Source organism: Medicago sativa, chromosome 2, assembly GCF_051527215.1.
Source record: "Medicago sativa cultivar Bolivia chromosome 2, Bolivia_mono, whole genome shotgun sequence".
Classification (NCBI taxonomy): Eukaryota; Viridiplantae; Streptophyta; class Magnoliopsida; order Fabales; family Fabaceae; genus Medicago; species Medicago sativa.
The window spans coordinates 10,086,908-10,113,986 of record NC_140750.1 but is presented as its reverse complement, the minus strand read 5'-3'; the positions used below and the strand labels follow the sequence as shown (position 1 = coordinate 10,113,986).

General features: G+C 34.5%; 3 protein-coding genes and 2 non-coding genes across 6 annotated transcripts; 2 read left to right on the top strand and 3 right to left on the bottom strand.

Annotated features, from left to right (window-relative positions):
• The first annotated feature begins 208 nt into the window (after positions 1–208).
• On the top strand, positions 209–5,230 carry LOC146944379 (uncharacterized). The gene is made up of 7 exons (XM_085742764.1): positions 209–1,007; positions 1,141–1,290; positions 2,305–2,451; positions 2,547–2,609; positions 3,047–3,160; positions 3,425–3,939; positions 4,361–5,230. Exons 1-7 carry the CDS (start codon positions 518–520, stop codon positions 4,967–4,969), a joined length of 2,088 nt encoding a protein of 695 aa, XP_085598890.1. The 5' UTR covers positions 209–517; the 3' UTR covers positions 4,970–5,230.
• Positions 5,231–6,703: 1,473 nt separating this feature from the next.
• Positions 6,704–12,773, bottom strand: LOC146944378 (BRCT domain-containing DNA repair protein). 2 transcript variants are annotated; one of them, XR_015025907.1, is made up of 8 exons: positions 12,644–12,773; positions 12,226–12,546; positions 8,812–11,249; positions 8,453–8,722; positions 7,749–7,829; positions 7,324–7,525; positions 7,182–7,248; positions 6,704–6,940 (listed from the first exon to the last, which is right to left on the bottom strand). XR_015025907.1 is itself a non-coding variant. In XM_085742763.1 (8 exons), the coding sequence occupies exons 1-8, from the start codon at positions 12,723–12,725 to the stop codon at positions 6,844–6,846; spliced, it is 3,468 nt and encodes a 1,155-aa protein (XP_085598889.1). In that variant the 5' UTR covers positions 12,726–12,773; the 3' UTR covers positions 6,704–6,843. The 2 variants fall into 2 exon arrangements, 1 of the variants encoding a protein (XP_085598889.1); XM_085742763.1 differs by having other exon boundaries at positions 7,324–7,435.
• A 133-nt stretch (positions 12,774–12,906) lies between these two features.
• TRNAP-AGG (transfer RNA proline (anticodon AGG)) lies at positions 12,907–12,978 on the top strand. The gene has a single exon. It is a non-coding gene; the product is annotated as a tRNA-Pro (tRNA).
• A 2,849-nt stretch (positions 12,979–15,827) lies between these two features.
• TRNAP-UGG (transfer RNA proline (anticodon UGG)) lies at positions 15,828–15,899 on the bottom strand. The gene has a single exon. It is a non-coding gene; the product is annotated as a tRNA-Pro (tRNA).
• A 2,044-nt stretch (positions 15,900–17,943) lies between these two features.
• LOC146944375 (DNAJ heat shock N-terminal domain-containing protein) lies at positions 17,944–23,237 on the bottom strand. Its single transcript, XM_085742762.1, has 3 exons — positions 23,156–23,237; positions 22,789–22,858; positions 17,944–21,094 (listed from the first exon to the last, which is right to left on the bottom strand). Exon 3 carries the CDS (start codon positions 20,973–20,975, stop codon positions 18,150–18,152), a length of 2,826 nt encoding a protein of 941 aa, XP_085598888.1. The 5' UTR covers positions 20,976–21,094; positions 22,789–22,858; positions 23,156–23,237; the 3' UTR covers positions 17,944–18,149.
• Between the last annotated feature and the right edge of the window lie 3,842 nt (positions 23,238–27,079).

The following is a 27,079-nucleotide window of genomic DNA, read 5'->3' as shown; positions in this document are numbered from 1 at the left end:
TTTCATGGCCATTAAATAATATTTGTGGGACCCTATTAGACCTTTTGTTAGAGGATCTCCATTGGAGTGGTTGAGTACCTATTAAGTACTATTATTAAAAAATTATTAAAAAGTAATGTGTCCATGTGGGACCCATTTAAGACCTCAAAGTTGAGGGTCTCCATTGTGGATGCTTTAAAAGCACAAGTCTAGGTCATTATTGATTTTGAAAAGTGGCGATGACCTAGACTCGTGTTTTCAAATGAGAACAATATCAATGACTGATTTAATTGTCAAATATTTAGATTACTTATTTTACCATTTAGTGAATTTAATCCTTACATATCCTCTTACTTCCTCCAAGCTTACATTAACACATAAACTTGTGAATATGGAAACAATAGAATAATATTCAAAGTGACTAGTTTTCTCTCTCTATATATAGGTACTGATAAACAAGGAATATAACTAATTAAGCTCTTCAACCACACACACACATGTTCTAACCATTGCAAAGCTTGGTTAGATAGCTCTTAAAATGGCTGAGATTGAGCTTGAAAGTTTGTTTAATCATGCCATAAGAGGGCAATGGAGAGAAGTTGTAGAGTCATATGAGAAAAACCCTAAAGTATTGAAGGCCAAGATCACAAAAGTAGAAGACACATTGTTACACATTGCTGTGTATTTGAAGCAAACACTCTTTGTGACAACCTTGTTAGAAAAAATCAGCAAAGACATGTGTTGGGACATCCTACGAATGCAAAACTCAAAGGGAAATACTCCCCTTCATGTTGCAGCAGAGCTTGGGAATGTAGACATTTGCAACAACATAGCCAAAAGACATCCCATCCTCATTTCGTATCGAAATTTCGAAGGCGAAACTCCTCTTTTCTTGGCAGCTGTATATGGTAAAAGAGAGGCATTCTTTTGTCTTCATGGTCGCCATCAGAACAAAGATGATTATTCAGTTTCAAGAAAAAATAATGGAGACACCATTCTTCATTCTACCATATCCAGTGAATACTTTGGTTAGTGTCATTGACTAAACTTCTACATGTTCATTTCATTTGACTAAACTTTTAAAAGTTCATTTCATTTGACTAAACTTGTATATGTTCATTTCATTCAAATATCTTTTATATGTAATTTGGTACTATGTAGGTTTGGCACTTCAAATAATTGGAATGTATCCAAAGCTTGTGAATGCTGTAAACCATGATGGATTATCACCTCTGCATATTCTTGCTAGGAAGCCTAATTGTTTCAGAAGCAGCACAAGGATGGCGCTAATTGAACGTATCATCTACACTTGTACGTAACATCATTTTTCTTTAATTAATTTCATATGATTATCACATGATTTTATTTGATACATATGAAGAATATATGGCCGCAAATAACTATTGTTTAGTCACCAATATTTGTCCTATGTATTGTTTTCTTATATTATAAACTTATTTTTATTTAGGAGATATAAAATATACTAAATTTTACTAATTGATTGGTGATAGAAAACATTTATCTCGTGTATGAATCATACGTGTCAACGATTTCTTTAGAGACTTAATTCAGAAAAGATATCAAAATACTAAATTTTACGATTTTGATCGATGATAAAAAAAAAAAACTTTTATCTCGTGTATGAATTGTATGAATCAACAAAGGCACAAAAACATTTTATGTGATTTGTTCGAATAAGAGGAGATTTGGATTATATAATCCGAAAATCTGCAAAAAAATGGTTCAAATTATATACAAAATGAAAAATTAGGAGGACACGCTAGAAGTTGGAGGACCCAGTTGGCTGGTTCTGAGGTCTAGCTAAGAGCCTCACCAACCGTCGTTGAGCTGCACCTTTTCCATTTCCACAACAAACCTCGGTCCAATGCTTGTAACCGAAAGCTTCTCCGTGAGCTTGATTTAACTACTCTTTTTTCTGTTTGATCTGATCACAACAGCTCACTTCTCTATATGATTTTTCTTGTCTGTCTCATTTTCATCTCTTTCTGATTTGCAATCTCTATGCTTGAATCGATGAGCTGGGAACCAAATCGATGTGGTATGGTGCATCAACTGTTGGTTCATCATTGCACCAACTATGATTTTTTTGATTAATTATAGTAGTGAGAGAAGGTTTAATTGCAGTGAGAATGTTATGTGCAAACGCACAATCAATCATAATTGTTATCGTTAGATCATTCAAAATATTTGAATTTAATCATATCTAACTTATCGGTTATACAAATGATGATTCGTAATTGATAGATAATGAAATAAGTTTTACACTCACAATACATCAAAATTAATCTTAGGTGCTTCTATCAGTGTCAGGTTCGTTTGTTGATGAGGACAAGGAAGAACGATATGACCATATTAACGAAGCACACACTCAGACTTCTCGTCACTATCCATTGAACTATGGAACATGCATGACCTTCTTATCTTTGTTGAATAGTGGCTTTAAAGTAACAAGTATGTCAATCTTATTTCATTTATTTACTCAGTTGTTTTATAACTTATAGTTATTACAAGCATAACCTGTCTATTCTTCATCTATTATAATACAGCAACAGGAAAAGATGCAAATGCTGCAACTAGTGATGAAGAGAATAATTTCTCTCAAAAATTTGGTATTATAATTTCTTCTTGCAAACTATGATTCTAGTCATATACCTTCTGAACTTAAATCAAAATGTTTCAAATTTAACAATTTATAAAGCCATTTCAAATATTGTGAGTTCATGGTTACAACTAAATGTCATTCCATCCAAGGTTTTAAAATGCATTTGTGGTCGTAAGTCTAAAAACAAATTACATATAAATGTGAATGTGAATGTAGCTGTTATTCTGGTCGTAATGTGGTTGCAGAGACCTCAAAAACATACATATTGAGGCCTCTATTGCGGTCAGCATGGCTGCGGACCACAATTTAAATCCATCTTATACAAATCAAGAATCACATTTAGGTTTTTGGTTTTATATTTTCATTTAGTATATGGTACTGCAATTGAAAGTTTCCAAATTTATGTAGATTTGAGATAACATCTATATGTTTATGTACATGTAGAGCAAGGGCAACCAAATAGAGAAAAGAAACATTACCTGTTCCCTCCCAATTGGGAATCCATGATCCGACTTTTAGTCCTTGGAATGAAGGCCAGCCTAATCATTTTTGGTGTTGGTAAGTACATAAAATAATCGCCGTGCATTAGTCTTCTCGTTGTTGTTATACAAAACCTTCAATATCTTTATCATCCTTCCAAATATATCGATTTTAGGTTTTACTTTTTGTAAAACAAAGTTCGTTCACTTTAGAATTCGTCTTTATGTAAAAACTAGTATTTTTGCAGTGACGAAAAAAAAAATTTAATCCATTTATATATATATAAGAATCAGAAAAAACTTGAAAAAAAATTGTTTAACTGAGTGGAGTTGACAATCATAGGAGCAACATGGGTAGAGAAAATCCAGAGGAGGAAGGAAAAACATATTCAGGCTAAGCAAGTGATGAATGAACTGATTCAGCGCGCTTCATTATTCAAGTATGATTTCACAGGACCAAGTCCTAATGTTGAAGAGAATAGTGGTGATGACATAGGTAAAATAAAGAGCAATACAGAAAATGAGGCTATTGTGAAAAGGAGAACAGTGTCGCCTATTTTAATCGCAGCAAAGATGGGAGTGACGGAAATGATTGAAAAGATTCTAGATGTGTACCCTGTGGCTATTCAAGATGTGGACAGTCAGAACAAGAATGTTGTTCTTTTGGCCATAGAAAATAGGCAACCTCATGTATACAGTTTGTTAAATAAGAGGAGTATAATCAAGGAGACTGCATTTCGTCAAGTTGATATCAATGGTAACAGTACATTGCACCTTGCTGCTACTTATAGAAGGTTTAAGCCTTGGCGTGTACCTGGTGCTGCAATGCAAATGCAGTGGGAATACAAGTGGTATAAGGTAAATATTATTTCTCCATACTTAGTTATTTACCCTCCCTATAAAGGGCAACCCGGCGCACTAAAGCTCCCGCATACGCAGGGTCCGGGAAGAGGTCCCACCATTTGGTGTATCCACCTACTTTGTCAATGACAAATCTTTGTTAGAGAATATGATCACCTTTAGTATGTTTTTCCCTCTCGATCACCTTTTTTCATCCACATGGCTCGAACAAGATATATTGTTTAAGAGATGCGAGTCTAGTTCTACTCAGACCAATGTAACGTTGGTGAATTTTGTTTATCTAACAATTTAGTTTGATTGAAACTTACTTTTGCTTGTTTTGTCCTATGTAAAGTGGATTTCATTGTAACCTAATTGATTAAATTATGTATGGGTAAAGTATAATATTCTAGTCACTCATGATTTTTGTATTTTTCAGCTTGTTAAGGACTCCATGCCACCTAATTTCTATGAACGTTATAATAAGGATGGGAAAACAGCAAAGCAGGTCTTCATTGACACACACGGACCACTTGTAAAAGAAGGCGGTAAATGGCTCACCAAAACCGCAGAATCATGTTCAGTGGTAGCAGCACTTGTTGCAAGTGTTGCATTCACAACCTCAACATCTATACCAGGTGGTTATGATGATGATGGTATACCAGTATTCCTAAAAAAGCCTGTTTTCAAACTCTATGCTGTAGCATCACTTGTTGCACTTTGCTCCTCTGTCATGGCTCTTGTTATGTTTCTTTCGATACTAACGTCTCGGTTTCAAGAAAAGGATTTTCTTGTGGACTTACCAAGAAAGCTTCTTCTAGGGTTGACTACACTCTTCACATCTATAGCATCTGTATTGGTCTCATTCTGTGCAGGGCATTTCTTCATTGTTGAACACCAGCTGAGAATTGCAGTTTATCCCATATATGCTTTAACATGTTTGCCTGTGTCCTTTTTTGCCTTGGTCCAACTCCCTCTGTACTTTGATCTGAGTTCGGCTATGTTTCGGAAGGTTCCTCAGCGCAGCTACAAAGTGTTCTTTCACTAGTTGCTTCATCATCATTAGTTTAAGCAACTTTTATAATCAAATCCCTTAGATATATTACAAACAATAAACACTTTTGGACTATGACTATGTCTTAGTTTAGGAATTTCTTTTAATTGGTAGGCAAGTGTTATGAGGAACTTTTGGTTCTCACTGTGCACTCACTTTACCCACAAGATTATCATTGCACAGTTTCATCTTATCTTATTGATCAAGTGCAATCTTGTCCCAAAAATTAAAAGGGATTAAAGCATTTTTCATTCACTCTCCATCGTAACAAATACAGACGCAAGTTAAAAAATCTAATTACCTCACCCCACCCCACTTATTTGTCATGTTGGATTCATCTCAAACGAGGGAACCATGAAGCTAGAATATATTACGTACTACTAAAAAGACTAAAAGAGTACATGTCTGCCAACCTCTTTCCTGAAAATACACAAATGTGTGGATTATTAATCATTTCATTTTGAGTAAATAGTAGTATATTGCAAATATCATTCCTTCGGTATTGTCCAAAGCAACATGATCACCCACCCCTGCTTGAGGCTCACTGAAAACAATGGTTTGACGTAGAAATTGTACTGTGGTAAATGGTTTGTCTAGCCAGAACACACCTTTGTATTTTGGCTAAAATATGGTTTTGCTCCCTGTAAAAAAAATTTGTTGTTTATGGTCCCTGCAAAATATTTTATTTTTGAAAAAATATTTTATTTTCGAAACCAAAATATTTTGCAGGGACCTTTTTAAAAATCAAAAGATTTTGCAGGGACAATTTTCTCATAAATGGGTTCAGTCATCATGTGTCACGTGTGCAAATCATCACAAAAGTGGAGCCAGGGACCAAAACTAAAACGAGCCATATTTGCAGGGACCAAAAACAACAATTTTTTTTTACAGGGACTAAAACCAAAATGGGCCATATTTGCAGGGACCAAAATCATATTTTAGCCTTGTATTTTTAATAGAAAATATAAATCAGTTACAATTAACGCTAATTAAGCATAACTGATATGATAAGTAAGCCAATCATAAAGTTAGATCTCTAAATGATTTTAACCTTGGCGAACAGCAATCGCAAATTCAGTGTTTAATGATGAGTGTGTCATTGGATTCTACCAATCAGCCAACTATAAATGGCAGAACAGAATAGTACCAAACCACTTACCTTGAATAAAAACGATTACCTAATTCATAATTTCGCTGTCGATTAGCATCTATTTGGTACTGTGTTTGTAAAACATGAGTTTGATCAAAAGTGCGGCAAAAAACCATGTTGACGTAGAAGCTAGTATTTAGATCTTCTGAAAATCACGGTAAAAATGCATCGAAAAGCATGCAAACATGTTTGTGTTGTAAAAGAAAACCAAACACACTTAAAAGACAAATCCAACTCAAAATTTCAATTGGCAAGCACTTCCATTTACACTAGGAGCATAACATTATAAAATATGAACACATCACATAGGATACCTCCGATTTATCATACTATTTTTACTTCATTGCAGAAGCACTACCCAGGTCCACAGCTAATACGGGGATAGTATTACTTGCTCTTTTATTATTAGCACCACAATTCAATTGTTACAAAAGAATTGCAGAATTTACTTCATTGCAGAAGCACTACCCAGGTCCACAGCTAATACTGGGATAGTATTACTTGCTCTTTTATTATTAGCACCACAATTCAATTGTTACAAAAGAATTGCAGAATGGAGCAAAATAACCGAAAGAAAAGAGGGGAAAAAAACATTTCACATTATTCTCCGTGACAAATATACATTAAAAAAATTGTCTGGACGTGGACCAGGAAAAATCTACAAGTGATCTAAACTATAAATAAACGTAAAGAAAGTTGAGTTTAGAAACAAACAACTCTAATTGCACTTGGTCACAGGAGTAAATTTTCTATTATCTCTTTTCAACCATACAGTTGACCGCGTTTTCTTCACGTGGTCTGCAAAAAGAAGATGCCTGCAACCAAAAGGTGAATATCAGGAATGAACTACCATAAATATTAGCAAACATAACCTTAATCATAAAATTTGTGGTCTAGAGGTAGCAGTTGTGTAGAAGCACATTAGAAATTAAAATCTTAAAGCAAAAATTCCTGCACTAGGAATTGGATAAACCAAAAAGTTCTAAATCCCCCTAACCCAAAGGACAAGACCTGCGTTGAATGAAAACATTGTTCACGAGCACAAAAACAACAAACCTTTCATACTCCAGCTTCTGAGTAACTATGCCATTCAACAATAATTCTGAACTGTACACCATTGCCCCTGCAAATGTAACACATAGTATTTTAATCATGCGCAGAGGATAAGTTTTTCAAATCAAATGAAACAGTTTCTAACCCTTTTCAAGAAAAGGCACACAAGAGGCATAATCTTCTTCACATGATAGGATCAGAAGATCATCTGGAATTTTATGGTCCTTCAAAGCAGATCTGCCAACCCTCTCCACTGCCTAGGAGACACGATCACAAGCAAAGAGATATTAGGAGGGAGAGAGAGAGAGAGAGAGAGAGTTCAATTATACGAACATGGATCTGTGTTTCTGAGCCCAGGAGACAACAATAGACAATTTCACGATTAAAAATCAGTAATGAACCGCAATACTAACTCATAATAAAATTAAAATGAAGTTAACAAGGAAAATTCTTTGTTTGATCTAGCAATTGTTAACGGAAAAACATGGAAACGAAGAAATATTAAACATATATTTTTCTTCAACCACAGATGAGCATAGCTGGAGAATAATCACGAAGAAAGATGCATACCTGGCCATGAACTGCCAATACTAAACTTGAAATGATCTCTTTACTGGGTTTAGTATTTGGGGTGATCAATACTCTTCGACCCTGCATAAAATTATGATGATTCATCAGGAGCAACAAAAAGAAAATGCATCTATTTGTATTTGAAATAGGCTTAGTTAAGATTTTGTCCTTCGAAGTTTTGCATCAATTTTGGTTCACTTAGTTTTGGGGCAGTAATTAATCCACTTGAGCAGATAATGAGACACGCAATCTTTTTTACTAGAGCCAGCACTAAATTTTGCAACACCTTGTTTGCTAACCAGGGTTACAATTAGATGATGCAGCACAACTTTACATCATCAAAAAGTATAAGATCAACACCAAAAAAAACAGGTTGCTTAATCGCATCAGGTCGAAAAATAAGGAAACACTAAACTATTGATGCTAGAGGGACATAAATGAAAAGTTGTTAAATTAAGAGGATTTAAGTCCTAGTGAGGTATATATATCAACAACCAAGTCTTTATACCATTGGGTAGGGTTTACAGATATATTATATATAGTATAAATTAAGTGAGGTCAGATGCATACCATGACCAAGCAATATTTGCATAGGTGGTCAACATAGAAACTACTTAAGATATGTGATCAATCCAAAAGGTCAAATAACTTACTTCTAATGGTCAATATTTGATCCTTTCTTATCATGAGTTCCACATATTTACCTCTAAAAGTGGATGCTTGGATGCCCGTGCTAGTGAGACTGGCATGCTGAAACCAAACTCCTTTTCCTTTTTGGCATCCCTCAATATGTAATTTTTCTCATCCATAAAACAGTTAGCTTGTCCACAGCTCTCAATCCACAAGTGTGTGACCACCGGTTTTCCAAAAGCAATAGCTTCTAACATATTCCGTGTACGCACAAATTGATCTGTTATGAAATGGGTTGCATCTGCAACTGAGGATGCTACAGAAACTCCAAGTCGTGCTAGTATCTGTAATAAACACGAGAAACAAAATTTAACTAAAACCCAACTACATGTATGTATTTGCACATAGGAGTTTCTAAAAATTCAGACCATACCTTTTTCTGATGCTTAATAATATCTTCATCCAAGTGGCGGCTGTAAAGAATTCGAACATCACTCATATCCTTTCTCTTCCTTGAATCCTTAGAGGGAGTAATTAATTCAGGTCTACTGGCACTTAAGCTACGCATTTCTTTAAGAAGATCCTTACGAAATACTTTGTGAAGGCATGATTTTGAAAGATTTCTATTGCATGATTTCTTGTAATAATCATCACCCATACAAACAGGCGATGCATTGTTCACGGGTGTCTTGCAGTTAGCTGGAGATGTGGTAGCCAGGTCAGGCGACTTGTATCCATCTCTTGGCGATTCATTTGGAATGGCAACCTTCAAATTTTTGTTGGAGAACCAGACATCAGCATTATTTTTAACATTTGAATTCAAATTTGACTCCAAATTTTTTCTTTGCATTTGATCTTCAGAAGGTACTACCAAACCACCACATGATGAAGGACTGGGGTTATTCACATGTGATTTGACAACAGAACGAGTCCTCATTTTTCTCTTCCGCGTAGTAGATTTCTCAATAACTTCAGTTTGCTCAAATGACTTAGATGAACCTTTCCCAATATCTTCTGTTTGCTTGAATGACTTAGATGAGCCAGCTAAATTCTCAGATCCTTCATCATGATTAGAAAACTTATTAATCCGAAGAGATCTCCTTCTTCTAGGATAATCTAATGTATCCACAGCAATGCCATTACCAATATTTTCCTTTGAAGCAAATTTCTCCTGGTGACACAATTCAGTAGTATTATCTACTGCAAAGTGATCAGAAGACCCCAGAGTAGATTCAGGACCCAACCCTTTAGGCGCTTGTAGAGCAGCTCCACTACTTTTCTCATGGGGGTCAATCCTTGTTGCCCCTTCTCTCAAACTTTTCAATGATGTGTCCACTGCTAACGACCGTCTAGTTCTACGAGCAATTGGTGTACAATGAAAATCATCACCATGAAATTGTTTTTCATTGAAAGTACTACCTCCATCATTACTTTTGAGATTATTTAACTCATCAAGCTGATGTCTTTTTAAAGCTTCGGCTGACTTTCTTCTCTCACCGACTGGAGACGACACTATTCTACCATTTTCATTAGCACCAGATGTTTGGTTGCCTTCTGCATTTAGCTTACTCTTCTTTGATCTGCTCACCACATTGCTCTTTTCACACTGCCCAACCTTTTTAGTACATTTCTTTGATAAACCTGAAGTTTGCAAAACTGATTTAACATCAACTTTCCTTTTCCTGTCATACTTTCCTGTATGTTCCTTTGGTGTAACTGGCCCCATTTTTCCAGTGGAAGAGTTATTGAGTTGATAAGATGACCTGCTTCTAGTAACACGAGTGGCATCATTAGTAACATGATCAACAACCTCCACAGTGTTGTATAAGGCTTCCATAGCTTCAGCAGCTATTTGAGTATCTACACCTACATTCAACATTTCATGTCCAACTTCATTACTATTAGGTCCCATCTCTCCTCTGGAGCAATTGGCGTCAACTTGTTCATCCAATTCATCAGCAATATTCCTTTCCAACTTTCTTGTTGCTTCTTGTATATTATCATCCCTTATTTTAAGATTATGCATCCCCAGTCTTGATTCAGATCGAGCAGCAGTCTTCCTTTTAACTGGGATACTTGATTGTTCTTCCTCTTCCTTATCACCTTTTGGTCGGCGTGATTTGATCTTCCGGCATCCTGGCAAAGATCTTGGCCTATGAGTTCCATCCTCAAAGAAATATTCCTTTCTTCTTAGGTATATACCTCCCCCGCTTTCATCCTCGTGGTTATCATCCCAGTCATAAATCTCAGTCTGTTTAGCTCTGCTTCTATCATTAATTTTCTTGGACAAACTTTGTGGCCCTTTTATGCAAGGAAGTGGTTCTGACTTTTTCTCCTTATTAGTAACATGTGTAGTTTCTTCATCCAACTCCATAATATTACTTTTGATAAACCTATCTATACAATCAAGAGCATTGAGCTGAGATAATTCCCCAGGTTCTTGAGAGTTAACATAGCTTAACCTTTCCAATTCTCCATGGTAGTCAGGTAACTTATCCAAGCTATCTCCTTTGTTGAAATCATCGTTACTGAGAGAAGGTTCATTTGTTTCAACAGGTAAATCATCATAGGAAAGTTTTCTCACTGTCGTTCTAGCAGAATTAGACATACTTCCACTCTTAAATCCCTCAATTTCTACATTGTGTTTCCCATGATTGACTTCCTGATCAACTTCCCTAACCTTCTCAGAAGAAGATCCAAGAAAGGATTCTCCTTTATTCTTTACAGCATGTGGTTCCTGACAAAACTGATTCATACCCATTACAGAATTGGACTGATCTTCAGTATGTTTTGAATTCACACTGCGCTTAGCTAGACCAACTTCCCGCAAAGATTCTGCACGGAGAAATGTAAACCGCAGTGGCATTGAACCTGAAAGAAAATAAAAAATTTGCAAGAGGATCAAAAAGATGAAGAATATTCACATGAAAATAAATCAGAGAATAGTAAACTTTTCAACGCATTTAGTCCTTTGGTGAAAGTGAAGATAATCACACAATAGTTGGAAAAAAAAATACTTTTGAAAGACGGTGATGCAAGGATGGCCATACCATTTAAAATAAGGACAAAACTTACCTACATTACCACAGGTGCCGTTGGTACTACTGTTAACTAAAAACATAACTTCCTATTATCAAACACAATTATAACTTATAAGCAACTTTTCATAACTAACTCAAGATCTTTGTTCTCTGCATGTTATATTTCTTATTGAGAACAGCAGCCATACCTTCACTGTTTTAGGTAAGTTTTTTCCTTAAAATAATTTCCTAACATTTAAATATATGCAAATTAATCACAACACAGTAACAAAAGCACAAAAAACGGTAACACGTCCACCTCTTCCTCTTCATCAATCAGACTACTACAACGACAATATCAACAACTACAACAACAAAGTCTTATCCCACTAAGTGTGGTCGGCTACATGGACCAAATGACGCCATAATGTTATATCATATCATATTTCTATCCAACCCATTAATCTCTAGATCTAGTCTCCTTACTACAGAATCTACAAGTCTTCTCTCTACATGCCCAAACCACCTAAGCCGGGTTCCCACCACTTTTTCTACAATAGATACTACCCCAACTCTCTTTCTATAGTTGTCATTTATAATCATAACTCATCTAGTCATGCCACACATTCAACGCAACATCCTCATCTATGCTACATTTTATTTATTCTAGTGTTTGTTCTTCACTGCCCAACACTCTGTCTCATCATTAACTTTAAGGAAACCAACTAAAAATTATTTTTTTAAGGCAAAAGTCATAAAAGCTTAAAAACTTGATTCACATACAAACTTAACAGTTACCAGTGAGAGTTAAAAAAGTAATCAATTACCAGAAGAAGTGTGTTTCTCGTCACCACTACGCTCATTAATCGATCGATTAACATCATCCTCGCGATCCACGGACCCACCACTGTCCCTGCACTGATGATCATCAACACCCTCATCATCCATATCCTCCAAAACCTCAGTTCCATCAGATTCATACCCTTCAACCAACAACTCTGTATCAAAATCATCAAACTTCTGAGTCTCACCGGCAATATCATCTAACACTTCAGTTTCATCGCCAAGATCCACCGCCTGAGTTTCATCGTCATCAAACGGCACCGTATCTTCAAAGAATCGATTTTCTTTGTCATCCTCGTATTGACCTAAGATTAAATCAGTTAAAAAACAAAAATTGAAGTAAAATTGAAGAATTAGGTTAAAAGATAGATCGAAGAACCGTAGAGAGAGAAAGAGAATTACTTGAGTGAGAAGAGGAATCGTCATCGAATGGTTGAGTGTCAGAAGTGTTTGTGTGAATTCGATGTTCTTCGTCTTTCGCCATTGGAGTTATCAATCGAAAAAGAAAACCCTAAAATTGAAAAATTGAATTAGGGCACAGAAACTGAGAGAAGAAAAAGAAAAGGGTTCTTTTTTTTTGGAGGGAAAAGGTAGCGGGTTTTTTTTTAGAGATAGAGAGAGTGTTGTCGCTATATATATGTTTTATCTGAGAATTTAAACAAAACGGGCATTTGGTCTAGTGGTATGATTCTCGCTTAGGGTGCGAGAGGTCCCGAGTTCAATTCTCGGAATGCCCCTTTTTTACCACTAGACTAATTATTTGGATTATTTTTTACCTTTCCTTTTATTGCATTTTTTACCTTTCCTTTTATTGCAAATAATGATCGGTAATGAGTTGGTATTGTTACATAAGTTGGTATTGTTACATAATGATCGGTAATTATTTTTTTCTATTGATATGAGTTGGTATTGTTACATAAGTTGGATATAAAGCATAATTCATGGTAAAATACTTCGATTAGTTCGACGTGAAGCATGTTTGGATTAGATAAAATGATGAAAACAATTTATAACATGCTAATAAGCAAATTTTAACTTATGTTTTAAGTTTTTATTGATAGCTTATGAAAATAATTTATAATTTATACAAGAATCATATTCTAACTCTAATAACCAAAGAAGTGATTACAAGTAACTAAAGAATATTATAACTCTATTGATAAACACTTATATAAATAGTTAGACTTTACCGTCTACAATTCAAAATGAATGGTAAAAAGTTTTAAATACTAATTGACCATATTTTTTTCAAAATGCTTTTGGAACATAGTTTTAAACAACTTACACCATATAAAACTAGGGTTTTAAAAACTGAACTAGTTAGTTGAACCGATCGAATTGAGAATTGGGTGTGTAACCGGACCAATATAATTATTGGATCAAGTAAGTAATTCGATCAAAACCGATGAACCAAGGGTCTTGGCAAACCAATCGGGCCAACACTTAACCTCCTTATTTTTAATTAAAAAAATGATAATAGAAAATGTATCTCGCTCAAATTGAACTTGTGACATAGAATTGATAAACAATAATAAGCATTGACCGCAAACATTTTACCATTAGGCTATAGTGCTTGATGTGTTTATGATTTTGTAAGGATAAATTAAACTTGTTTTGAAGTTTGGTTTTATAAATATCAGGTATATATATATATATATATATATATATATATATATATATATATATATATATAGTGAGTTTAATCCATCTTTACAAAATTAGATCGTAAGGTGATGAATGTCACTTCTTATAAACTTTAATCAACCCTTATATTTTATCAATGTAAATTTTGGTATATCTAATAATAATAAAGATATCACTATGAATACTAACATCCTAACTAAGTTGATAATTTAAAACCAACAATTATTTGCACCCACTCATAATATTTATTGAAAGAGTAAATTACACTCCCCTCTACTCAAAGATGCTTGAATTACCCCCCCCCCCCCCCCCCCTCTCTAATGTTAAAATATACACTTATCTCCCTTGAAAAGTAAAATCTACACTCACCTCCCATATAAGATGCTTGAATTACAACCCTCTACCTTAATAATTAAATATTCACTACACTTTAATCTATTTTAACATAAATAAATATTTCTCTGATATGTACTAATTTTGAACCACCATTTAAGAAAAATAAATTCATTTCTTTATAATTTAAATGTCAATGATAATTAAATTTAAATATTTTGCTATTAATTTTATAATTTATAGTACAAAATTAATTTTTAAACAACCGTACTTTATTCTTTAATTTTTCACATATTTTAATTTTATCTTTGGTTGTTTCATATTTTATAATAGGGTTTAAAACTATATATTAATGAAATTGTGAATAAAAAATAGTGAAAAATATGTATTCAAATTTTGATTATATTAAAATAGACCCGCAATACTATTTTTTCGAAGTGTGTTAGATTATTATTTTTTTGGTAGATAATTAGAAATAAAAAAAAATATTGAGGGAGTAAAGTGTAGATTTTAACATAAGAGGGGAGGGGAATGTAATTCAAGATTCTCTTAGGGGAGGGAGGGAGTGAAATATTTTCTAATATGTTTTGAATAAGAGGGGAGAGAAGTGTAATTCAAGTATCTTTGAGGGAGGGGAGTGTAATTTACTCTTATTGAAATGCAAAAGGGAAAAAAAACAATGGGGGATTGAGACTTAAATCCTTGAAACAAGGTATCAATTCCTACTATTGAGAGCGATAAATAGTAAGATCAAAAGCAGAAAGTTTATTTGCACAAGAAAAGTTGTTTTCTTTTGTGAGCTCAGTGCAACTTTTTCATCTAAATAGGGAGGTTTGAAATTTAGAGTTACTAGTTAAGGGTCACTTTCGAACCACATATTATGCAAAACCTTTTTATAAGCTAGTTCAATTGTGAGGATAACGCAAAATAATTCCGCATGAAGCTCAAATGAATGTCATATCAATGTGAAAATCAAAACAACAAAAAAGGTTTTGTTGTTTCATGCGGAATAGTTACCATCTTTTTATGTTGATAAAAAGATGGTAACTACTATTCCGCAAAATAGTTACCATCTTTAAAAATACCACAAAAAACAACATTGTTAAGAGAACATTTATTTATTTTCATTATTAGTGTTACATTTAATACACTAGTAACAAGAAGGATGGCTCCATAAACTTTACCATTTAACAAAGCTTTGATAGGCTTGAGCTTGACCAAGAAAGGTTTTTTCCTTCTTTTGACAAGAACCAAGAAAGCCTTTAGAATTATGAATTACTATGTGGATTATGATGCATGACCTGAACTAAGATTACAAGACAAAGCAACATTAAACGTAATACTTTTTTTAACATTTCAAAATAATGGATAATCAAAATTTTATTTAATTTTTATTCATATAAATATAATATTTTCTATAATGGATAATCAACATTATAAGAATTCATATTTATCAAGAAATATTTTGTATGCACTATCAGCAAAAAACATATTACAATATCAATTAATCACAACGGAGTATTAGCGAAGTTTGTTAAAAGAGGCAGCAATGAATTTATTTCAAAAGAAAGAAAAAAGACTTGACAAAAAAAGGGGGCAACAAAAAAAGGGGGCATTCGGAGAATCGAACTCCGGACCTCTCGCACCCAAAGCGAGAATCATACCACTAGACCAAATGCCCAATTGTGATATGAAAGTAGCTGTTATTTTGTAATCGTAGCGAAAGAACAACAAAAACTACAGAAACAAATATCTTATAGTTTATCAAAACATTGCCATCATGCATGATGATAAGTCTGGTTTTTCAAAAGCATGGTTTAAAACATGCTAGTATTATACAGATCAGAAATTATTATTTATTTAAGTAAATAAATTTCGTAAATTGAAAATGATGGAAATCAAAAAATTAGTTAAGTTATTTCAGAAATTATTATTTAAGTAAATAAATTACGTAAATTGAACATGATGGAAATCAAGAAATTAGTTAAATTATTTCAGAAATTATTATTTAAGTAAATAAATTACGTAATTACGCAGACATGCTAGTATTATACATGGAATATTAGTCCACAAATTTACAACAAATGACATAGTCTACCAACATTCTTTAGGTTAACATATTCAATTGCTTTTGCTAAAAAAAAAAAACATATTCAATTACTATTTTACGAATTCATGAGACTAAAATATCCAACCATTGTTTATAATATTAAGTACTCACAGATGGACTTAACTTAAATTACCCTCAAAATATCTAACGATGTTATCCAATATATCTTTAGTGTAAAATTACTTAAATTGAACTTATTGAACGTATAAATGTATTAGAACTGAGTTTGTGTTAACGTATTTGAATCGAGTTTTTCTTGATATGGTTTTGCTCAAGTGTGCTTCAGTTTTGGTTTTTTTTTTTTTTTTTTTTTGTCAGTACAACATAGACAATGAGATTTGAACCTAGGATTTTATGCATACTATCCAAGATTCTGGGTTTACTCCAATTATTTACTCTTCATTTACTGTCCATTATGTGCGTGCGCATGTGTGTGAGAGTGAGGGAGGTAGAATACTAGTGAGATCTATTAGTTTGGTTCACTTATTAAAATGGATTTCACTAATTCATCACTTGAATTGGGTTTATCTCATAATTTGACAATAATAATTAAAGGGTAAATAAATGGAGTAAGTCCATAATCACTGCCCAAACTCGTCACCACTAGAACAATATTAGTTAGAAACTTAAAACGTGTAGTTAGTACCTGAACTGAGTTTATGTAAACATACTTGAAGTGAGTTTACATAAATATATTAGTTGAGTAAAACCGAGAAACTTCAAATGTACAAGTGGAACATGAATTGAGTTTACGTAACATACTTAAATTGAATTTACGTACAATGATGCAATTCGTAGACACAGAAAAAATAAAGCACAGTAGAATTCTATAGAGAAAGCTACGAAAATATTTTGTGCAACTTCCTTCAAACCTTTGATCAAATTGTTTTCACACTTGGACATGAGGTGAAAGGAAAAGTGAGGTGGAAGTTTGAACATTGAAAAATAGTCTACTAAAAAAATGAGGCAAGAGGCGTTTTAAGAATTAGAGTTATTTCATTTGTTTAGGAGAATGTAACTAGAAATTAAGGGAGGTGTAACTAGCATGAATATTTTTCATGTGTTTCTTAGAAAATTAAACCACAATAATTCTAACCGGGAACATACAAATATAAAATTACTTGGAAAAACAATGAATTGGTCCAAGTGGTAAGGAATTTGAATTCCTTAAACAAGTGGTCATGGGTTCATTCCTGACTCTTTGCTTATGAAAAAAATCGATTGATAGAGGAAAACCCTGCTTGTGTCCCCCGCATGTTGTCCGAAGGAGATTAATCACTACTAAACGGCAATGGAAACGTTGTAATTATAACATGATAAACAAAAAAAAACCTAGGAACTATTGGTGCTCTTCTCCAAACCAGCATGACATGTGCACCGTTTCTGAATGAAAAAAACTGAATAGGAATGCATAATAAAAAAATAAATATTTCACATGTCATGCAGTGATTAGAGAACAACACCAACAATACTCATGGTACTGTTCCTATGTTTTCTCGACACAGATTCAATTGGCAACTGAGAATCAAATATGAATAGAACAGAAGCTTAACACCAAACGCAGCATAAAACCAACACAACCTCTTTAACAGGCAGGTAGAACAACAAACACAGGTGCTGTCAAATGAACTGTAATTATGCAGGGGCTGCTAAATAACCCAAATAGTGCTAGTTTTAATCTAGTTTAATATAACAAAACAAAAAAAAAAAACTTTTAGGTTCAAAAAATGAAATCCGGTTAGCAAATGCTGCTCCCTGGCTAAACAGTTTAGCACTAATACAGTGAAACAAGGTTTCTTGCTGAAACACCCAACTTACCCATTATTCCTTGCTGAGATAATGGTGTGGTACTGCTGCCGGATCAAGTTCCCAGAAGCCTCTCAGATTTCTGCCATGTTCTTCCGTCAGTTTGAAAGCAGGGATCCTGTGAGAGAATCTGAGCAACTCGGTCCTATCGATAGTCATGGTCATCTTTGATCCTCCGTTACTTAATTTACCCTTGAAAACTGAACTGTAACCACTTACCTTCTCCAGAAATAAAACATCTGTCCACATATCAGCATCTTCAGTAACTTCCACTATGTCATACTCACAGTTTTTCAAATCAGAGCGTTTGAGTGTAGTTCTCCATCCCCTATACAATCCCCAAATTTCACCCTTCCGTGGATAAATTTCATATTCCTTGTTGTTTCGAACAGCACTAGCATGCACCTGATGTGAAACAGAATTGGTGTTGTTGTAGGTGCAGAGCTTACCACTTGGATTGATTTTAAATCTTCCACAGGAAATGATCATATCCTTATCTTCCCATCTAATAACTTTCTTAGGTACCCAGCAATCAGTAAGATAAATTACTTGCAACTCAATTTTTGGGCCAATCCTCCGAACGCATTTAATCTGACCATAGTATTTTGGAAGTTCGTCCTCATCACCATAAAATGCCCAAATCTGGCCCGCCTCAAACTTTTCATGGGACCTTTCAGCATCAAATTGATTGAAGGAAGGGTCTGGAACTTCAAAAGATTCTGCAACCGAAACTGATGGAGCTCTAACATCATCAATATGATCAACATGATCCTTCTCCTCTACTGAGTTGCTTCTTTCCAAATTAACCTTGGAAGTAGATGTATCCTTCAGTTCCAAATCATCAGGAAGAGTAATCTCTTCCATCGGCAAGGATATAGGATCGAGTTCAAAGGCTCCTACAGGGACGCCTGCTCTTTCCAGACCAGTCATTTTAAAAGATGGAACCCTGTGAGAGAATCTGAACAACTCAGCTGGTGGAATTTGAAATGAGCACCCACCTCCCTTCGTAATTCGAGAGAAGAGGCTCATAAAACCTTTCAACTTAGCCAAGTATGAAACAAATACTCCCGCGCCTTCAACATAATCCGACAAAACTTCAACAAATTCCAAATCATACTTCTGATGAGATTCTGCATCCATATACCATTTAATATCCCAATTCTTGAAAAGAGCCCAAGTTTCTCCTTTTCTAGGATACACTTTAAAAGTAGAGCGGACCTTTTCATAAAGTATACGATGAGAGAACATTGGTTGATCTTTAGTGGTTACAGTCTTACCAAGTTGATATTTCCCACAAGCACTTGGCAGTTTCTCCTTAACCCACCTGCGCTCCTCTTCGTCATCTGGATCTGGCTCAAGCCAAGTTATCTGCAACTTAAATCCAGGAGAAAAAACTTTTTTGATCAAAGCATAGAATCTAGGCATGCCATCTATATCATCATAAACAGCCCATATCTGCCCAGAAGCGAAACATTCCTCTTTCTTGTCCTTGTCAAAGTCATTGAACTCTGGATCGGGATAAACAAAAGCATCTGAATGATTTGTTGATTTGGAGTCTGAATCCTCTGAAGCTTCCTCTATCTTTGAGCTGCCCGTTGTTTCTTTTCCTCCCACCTCCTTAATTTTCACATCTATATTTTTTAAGCTCTCTTCAGAATAAAACTTTTGCTTCTGTTTTACCTCTTTCTGATCATCTTCCAGACCAGAAGCCAAACCATTCTGATCATTCATTTCAGTTTCCTTTCCCTGTTTTGAAGGTTTCCGTGAGTCATCGTCGTCACTTCCATTCTCCTTGTAGGAAACCTGGTGTTTTTGCCGTGAAGATCTACGTGGACGCTCTTCTCTAGAAGTAGAAACGCCAGGAAAACCATTGTTGTCAGAAAATGTATCATCTTCAGAATCAGTGCTGCCTATAGACTCGGAACTTTCACTGGAATCTATTACGTGCTTCCTCTTTCTCTTTCCATCTGGCTTTACAGAGACATTTGAAGTAGAGCCTTTCTTATGATGATACTCTTTCTTGGACCTCTTAGCATACAAATCACCTTGAGATCCAACACCAACCTTAGGAGCACCGTGATTCGGAGTATTGTTCTTCTGGCCAAAAGCTTGCCGAGTTGAATTAGTTGCCGGTTTTGTACTCTGTGGACCCACCTCATATGCAATGAAGGGCTTATTACATTGTTGACAGCGAAGAGACCTATTTAAAACTACCCTGAAATATTCAAACCTAACGGAACAAAATGAGCACATAGTCCAAAAAGTAGGGCCACTGCCATTAAGCCCCTGCTGAGTTGGCTTCTTAGACTGCTGTTGCTGTTGAGGAGGATTTATGTTTGGGAAAACGGGCCGGACATTAGTTTGCATCACAGGATTAAAGTTCACCGGAACGTTCCGTTGAAAAATAGATGGCATGGCAGGTTTGGTCATAGAAAATTTGCTCAAGTTCATGTTAAGTAATGTTCGTTTTTCTCTATCCAAAAGAACTCTTTGAGCTTCCCCAATCAGCTTAAATGCAGCTTCTGCACCAGCAAACTTGTTTTTGTCAGGATGGAGTTGGAGAGCAAACTTCTTGTATTGTTTCTTAATTATTCCATCATGGTCATTGCGATCAATTTGTAGAACTTTGTACCAGTCCACCACATTAGTATTACCCAGTAATTTCTGCTCAGCAGAGCAATGCACATCACAAACAACAAGCATTTGAGCGATATTCTCCAAATCAGGATATAGTTTCTGAGCCTTATGTGCAAATGTACGAGCCCCTGTGAAATCTTTGCTCTCCATTTTCTTTTCAGCAATATCCTTGGCCCTTAAGGCCTCTTCTTTATTGCAATCCATCGAAGTCTAAATTCCAAAGCCTGATTATGAGTTATGACAGCAAGTTCTATTTCCAACAATGCATAAGTCCCCTCCAAAAATTACAGTCCTCGCATTCAGATTTGGACAGCCTGCAATTTCTGTACAACTTACAAATATTAGATCCCACATCAACCAAAAATTCTCAAAAAGGATGGAGTTGTTGACATTGCAAACAGATTTCAAAACATAAAGTTTATGAATAAGGAAAAGAGTCAAAATCAGATTTTTCAATCAATTAAAACAAAAGCAATGCAACCAAAACAGAAAATCCACAACAAACTTAGCAGACCACCACATGTGGAATTGGATAAGTAGTAAAATATTTTTATTTTTTTATATCTTATAAAAGGTAGGCTGTCTGAATTCATCAAACACAACAAGGAGAATATTTACAGAAAAGAAGATTGAACCAAAATAAACTATTTTCTTCCTCTTTTCACTGAAATTTATTTCTTATTTGTGTGGGGCCAACCAACAAAGATACAAAGTACAGAAAATCAATAGAAGTGTAAGGGCAAAAATGATCACGCGTACAGGTGAAAATCATTATATCCAATCCACCCCTAGAGGTTTGATAATCTGAAAATAATCGAAATACTTTGCTCAATAGGCTTTAGTTTGACTGTCAATTTCTCACTGCCAATAATGACCCTTGATACGCGAACTGCAAGTCTATGCCCTCCATTGAGCTTACAACGTACCCACTTTCTATGGCAAAACTTTCTAACTAAAAAATCAAATGAAGGACAAAAAAAGCTTCGCACTGCCATATGACTAAGAGGGGCAAAGCCACTTGTACCACAGTGAGGGAACTCGCTCCCCACTAAAATTTTAATCTTTCTCAATATATACACATAGGGGACATATCAAATGATAGTAGTGGGTTAATGTGAGAGATTAGAGGATAACATTATAATCATTAGATCGAATTTCATTTTAAAATTGTGTGTGATCTCTTTTGTTTCCCTTCTTCTTTTGTCTGTTACCCCCTCTCTTTTGCATGATTACTATGTGATTCAGATCAAAGTTTGACTTGCTGCAAATCTAAACCAGCAGAGCCTTCTAAAGTCTCTCTGTTTTTTCTAAACATCTACACTTTTCTACCACAGTAATAAGTTAAAATAACCAATTTAGATTTTATAAACAAGAAGAAATCAATGTTAGACATACAAAAACAAGAAGCAATTATGTAGCAGTGGCTTTCAGCGGAAAAAATTGGGTGGGGTGAGGTGCCGCATATGACGTGATAGGCATTAAACTTGAATCTAAAACCGCATATTTGGTAAAGAACGTGTGCGTGTGTGTGAGAGAATACGAGAAGACACCGACATTCAACGAGAGTGATAAATGTGTGAACAGTGAACACACGTGCCTTTTTAATTGAGGAATTAAATGATGATCGTTTATTTTAATCCAAGTCTCTCATATTAACTCCCCCGTATAGCACACATATGAACAATGAACACGTGCTTTTATAATCGATGAATTAAATGTTGATCATTCTTTATTTTAATTTTATCTAACGGCTAATATTAGATCCTCTCATCTCGCATGATAACACACTCATCTCACTGATATGCCCCATATAAGTACTATTGATACCCAACTACAACATATATGCAACATATACCTACTTAAAATTTCTAGATCCAGTGACTTCATTCTACAACGTGAAAAAACAGCCTAAAAATTCTTAACAGTTAAAAACATATACCTACACCATCACAAATCTATAAACACAATAAACCAACACAGTCTAAAAATTCATTTCAGCATGATCAAACAAACTTACAATGCAATCAACACCTTCTTCTATAAAAATCCACCACAAAACCAAACAAGCAGTGTTCAAGTTCCGAAACCTGAAAGAAAGAAAAAATTGAAGTTACATGCAAAACCCTAATTTATTCTGAAATTAACAACAGATAAATACAACACTTTCATTTTAACATAAAACCCATACAAAAAAAACTACCTTTACAACTAAAGAAAAAACGTATTCCTCTTCAAATCAGAGGGGGAAGTTCGATTTTCAAAAAATTTGTAAGATACAAATTATAGGTGAAAAATATATATTAAAACCCTAAAATTCAGTAAGAGTGAAAAATTAAACGGGTTAAAGAGAAAAGAGTTGAAAATGAAAAGAGATTTGAACGAACCTGGAAGGGTTTGGAGTGGATGAGAGAAGAATCGAAGAAGGAGAAAGAAAACGTGCTTGTAAGGGTGGAGAGTTGAAGAAACAGCTTCTCAATATCATTGTTTTTGTTATTAGTAGTACTCTTAGGTTGTTTTCTTCCTATATTGCCACTATCATTCTGCATTTTCAATGTTGTCTCTTGTGTAATTTTGTACATCTTTGGGGGTTTTATCGTCTGACCTTGATCCAACGGTCCACATTTCTTTTACTACTTTTGGCTTTATTGTAATTTCCTCGATCTATAAAGGTGTTATCGTCTGACCTTAATCGAACGGTCCATATTCTCCTACTCTTTTTTGTCTTTATTGTAATTTCCTTAAGAGGTAATAGTCATTTTGATCATTGAATGTGTAACGAATAACCATAATAGTCCTTCAATATATCAAAATTCCTAAATAGTCACTGGTTATGCACTTTGTTAGTCAAAATAGTCCATTACGATAAAAAAATCTTTGATACTCACAATAACTATTTTCATGTATGGATTGAAATAACAATAAGCAAATACTTATAAGGACTGTTGTGACAATAAGTCAGTATATTGAATGACTAATATGACAATATTAATGAATTATTTTAATGTCACAGACTATTTTGACTAATGAAATGCATAATCAGTGACTATTTTGAAATTTCAATACATTAAGGGACCATCGTGGCTACTTGTTACACATGCAGGGACCAAAATGACCACTACTCATTTCTTTAAGTTTAAGATAAATTCTTAAGTGTCTTGGAATTTGGTTGGGTACATCGGTATCCGGTAAGCTAAATTTGTTTTACATTTACATTTATTTCACCTTTAAAAAAAATTACATTTATTTCAATATAAAAATATGAAATATCTGTCATTGAATGATTTAACGAAAGATGCGTATTCAACCAAACTCCATGAGTATCCATATCATTGTGTTCACCTTTTAATATTTAAAAGAAAACCATGAACAATTTAAGTTTCTTTTGCTCTTCTTTTGTCTCTATTGTAATTTATTTGTTATTTGAGGTTTAATTGTCTTACTTTGAGCCAACGATTCATGTTTCTACTAATCTTGTCTCGGTGTAATTTCTTCAATCTTTAGGGGTTTAAAGTTTGACCTTGATCCAACAATCCATATTCTTTTCTTTTTTTAATATTGTGGTGGGTTGGTTTAAGGATAGCTTACACTGAAGGGTAGGTAATGGAGTTAAATCTTATTTCTGGACAGATAGGTCGGTAGGGGAGGTTTCATTTCGTGATCGGTTTTGCCGTCAGTTTGTTGTCTGAGTATCAACAAATGACGGTTATCGATATGTTTGCTTTAGGCTGGGGTGAGGGAGGTGAGGTCTGGAAGTGGAGGCAGAGATTGTTGGCGTGGGAGAAGGAGATGGTATGCAAGTGTAGGACTTTACTTCTCGTTATGACTTTACATGACGATTTAGAGGATAGTTGGTTATGGACTCCCCATCTGGGTGTTGGATATATTGTTCGCGGTCTGTGTCGTCTTCTTTTGAAGGTGTCTGTGTTTGCTTGGCAATTTTTTTGGAATAGATTACCCACAAAGGACGATTTATTCAGAAGAGCCATTATCCCTCATGATTCTCTGTTATGTGTTAGCGGCTGCGGAAATTTGAAATTGAGTAAATTACATTCACCTCCCCTGAGGTATTCTTAAATAACACTAATACCCCCTCTAGTTTTTAATTTAACACTAACCTCCCTTTTCATTTAACACCGTTGGTCTCTGTTAATTAAACTTCTCCAATTTCACTCTCCCTCACATTCTCTATGTTATGATTTATGTGACAGCTCCTTCAACTCAATTTCCTCTTCAATCTCTTCCCTTCCTTTGAACATAACTACACTCAAATTCTTGAAATTTTTTCACACAATTCCCTATCTGGATCTCTCCCAAACACCATGAATTCTCTCACAAACATTCCATAGTTAATGAGTTTCAATAAACTAATCCTTCAATCCCAAAACTACCACTCAATTTGGTAGAATTCACAATCAAAGCCAAATATTTATCTCAATTTGCAAGAACAGTCTTTGTTGATCATTTTTTTTTGAAAGTTTTGTCCAATTTTCCTATGTATCTCCCTTGACGCAGCTCTAATATTGAAATTGGTTTTTTTTTCTTCTTGCTTTTCCTGGAGTTTGTAGTTCCATGGGTGTGGAATTTGGAATAAATTCATTTTTTTTGTTTTGTTGTTGAGGATTTTGCAGAATTTTGGTCTGAAAAATATGAATGGTATTGTATCTCTTCGACATAATACTTTCATCATGTGTAAGTCAGATAAAAGACAAAATTATCTGTCAGCAAATCAACAGTTAATTAACGGAGACTAACAATGTTAGATACAAAGGGAGATGCTTGTCTATTTAGACAATAAATAAGGGAGGTTAATGTTTAATTAAAAATTAGAGGGGATGTTAGTGTCATATAAGAATACCTCAAGGGAGGTGAGTGTAATTTCCCCTTTGAAATTTAATATTGCTGTGATGGATAGACGGTGTTGGAGGATGATGACTGATAGAGGCACTATGATTTAGGATGTCGTCAGGTAGATACAAGGTTGAGGGGAGTCGGTTGAAGGAAGGAGAAAGGGATGGGCCGATATGGTGGAGGGATTAGATTTCAATCCGCGATGATGTAAGATTACATATGGGGGGTGGTTTGAGGCAAATTTACGGTGCAAGGTTGATAATGGGGACAATACTTTTTTTTTCCTCGACAAATAGGTGGGTCAGGGATGTGCCTTTGTGTGTTAAGTTTTGTTGTCTGTTTGAGATGGCTGTCACATAGAGGGCAACAATTGCCAGTATGTTTGCTTTGGGTTTTCGGTGAGGGTTAAGTTTTGGAAGTGGCAAAGGAGTTTATGGGCGTGGGAGAAGAAGTTGGTAGAGAAGTGTAGAAATTTACTACTTTCTATGACTATACATGTTGATATTCAGGATCGTTGGGTGTGGATTCTGGAGCTAGTTGATGGTTACACTATTTGTGGTGCTTGTCATATTCTCACTAGTGAGGTTCTCCACCGTTATACAATATTGTCCGACTTAATATGGCATCAAGATGTCCCTTTGAAGGTATATTTGTTTGTTTGAAGACTTCTTCGTAATAGATTGTCCATAAACGACAATTTATGTCGAAGAGGTATTATCCTTATTAATTCCCAGCCGTGTCAATAGTTGTGGAAGTTCAGAAAAAACAAAACATTTATTTTTGGATTGTAATTATTTTGCCTTGTCGTGGCACTTGGTGCGAAGTTGGTTAGGCTTTTTCTCGGTTGATCCATCTAGTATTGACGATCATTACAGTTTGGCAGTCTAGCAAGTGTTTTCAAATCTCACCGTTCATTTTTTTCGATGATTTGACTTGCTTGCACGTGTGTTATATCTACATTGTATATAAACTATAAAGAAAATAGGTCGTCTTCGACTGACTCTTTCTCCTTCGAATTTTACCCTTACGCAAATCTTACTATAAGAATGTTATTATGTTAGTGTCGTTCAAAAGGATAAAATTTATTTTATATTGTTATATTTTTTGAAAGATATTATATTTGTTATATTATTGGTATTATTGAAAACAGTAAGAATAATTTGTTATAATATGAAAGTGCAAAATATATATCATTCATACATATAATTTTAATCAAATTAATTTTAATAAAAAATTATAAAAACAAATGTTCGTAATTTATACGCATTAACACAATTAGAATGTTCGTCTAAACGTCAATGAAAAGAAAGGAACAACATGACTTTAATAATACAACAAGTCGGGCTCAACAACTTTTAAATAACATTAAACTCCTCTCCTTCGAAGGTCGGAGGCAAAAAAGTCAAGTATTGCTTTTGATCATCATGAGAGATGACTTAATCCTCTTATGTGTTTGGGTT

What these genes read in the sequence shown, in the direction of transcription:
- LOC146944375 (XM_085742762.1), bottom strand. Translation starts at nt 20,975, where the DNA reads ATGGATTGCAATAAAGAAGAGGCCTTAAGGGCCAAGGATATTGCTGAA.
- LOC146944379 (XM_085742764.1), top strand. Translation starts at nt 518, where the DNA reads ATGGCTGAGATTGAGCTTGAAAGTTTGTTTAATCATGCCATAAGAGGG. An exon ending in TGAACGTATCATCTACACTT is followed by an intron (nt 1,291 to 2,304) that starts GTACGTAACATC and finishes TGCTTCTATCAG; the next exon opens with TGTCAGGTTCGTTTGTTGAT. An exon ending in GGGAATACAAGTGGTATAAG is followed by an intron (nt 3,940 to 4,360) that starts GTAAATATTATT and finishes TGTATTTTTCAG; the next exon opens with CTTGTTAAGGACTCCATGCC.
- LOC146944378 (XM_085742763.1), bottom strand. Translation starts at nt 12,725, where the DNA reads ATGGCGAAAGACGAAGAACATCGAATTCACACAAACACTTCTGACACT. An exon ending in TTATTAAGCATCAGAAAAAG is followed by an intron (nt 8,723 to 8,811) that starts GTATGGTCTGAA and finishes TGTTTATTACAG; the next exon opens with ATACTAGCACGACTTGGAGT. An exon ending in TGTGCCTTTTCTTGAAAAGG is followed by an intron (nt 7,249 to 7,323) that starts GTTAGAAACTGT and finishes TTACATTTGCAG; the next exon opens with GGGCAATGGTGTACAGTTCA.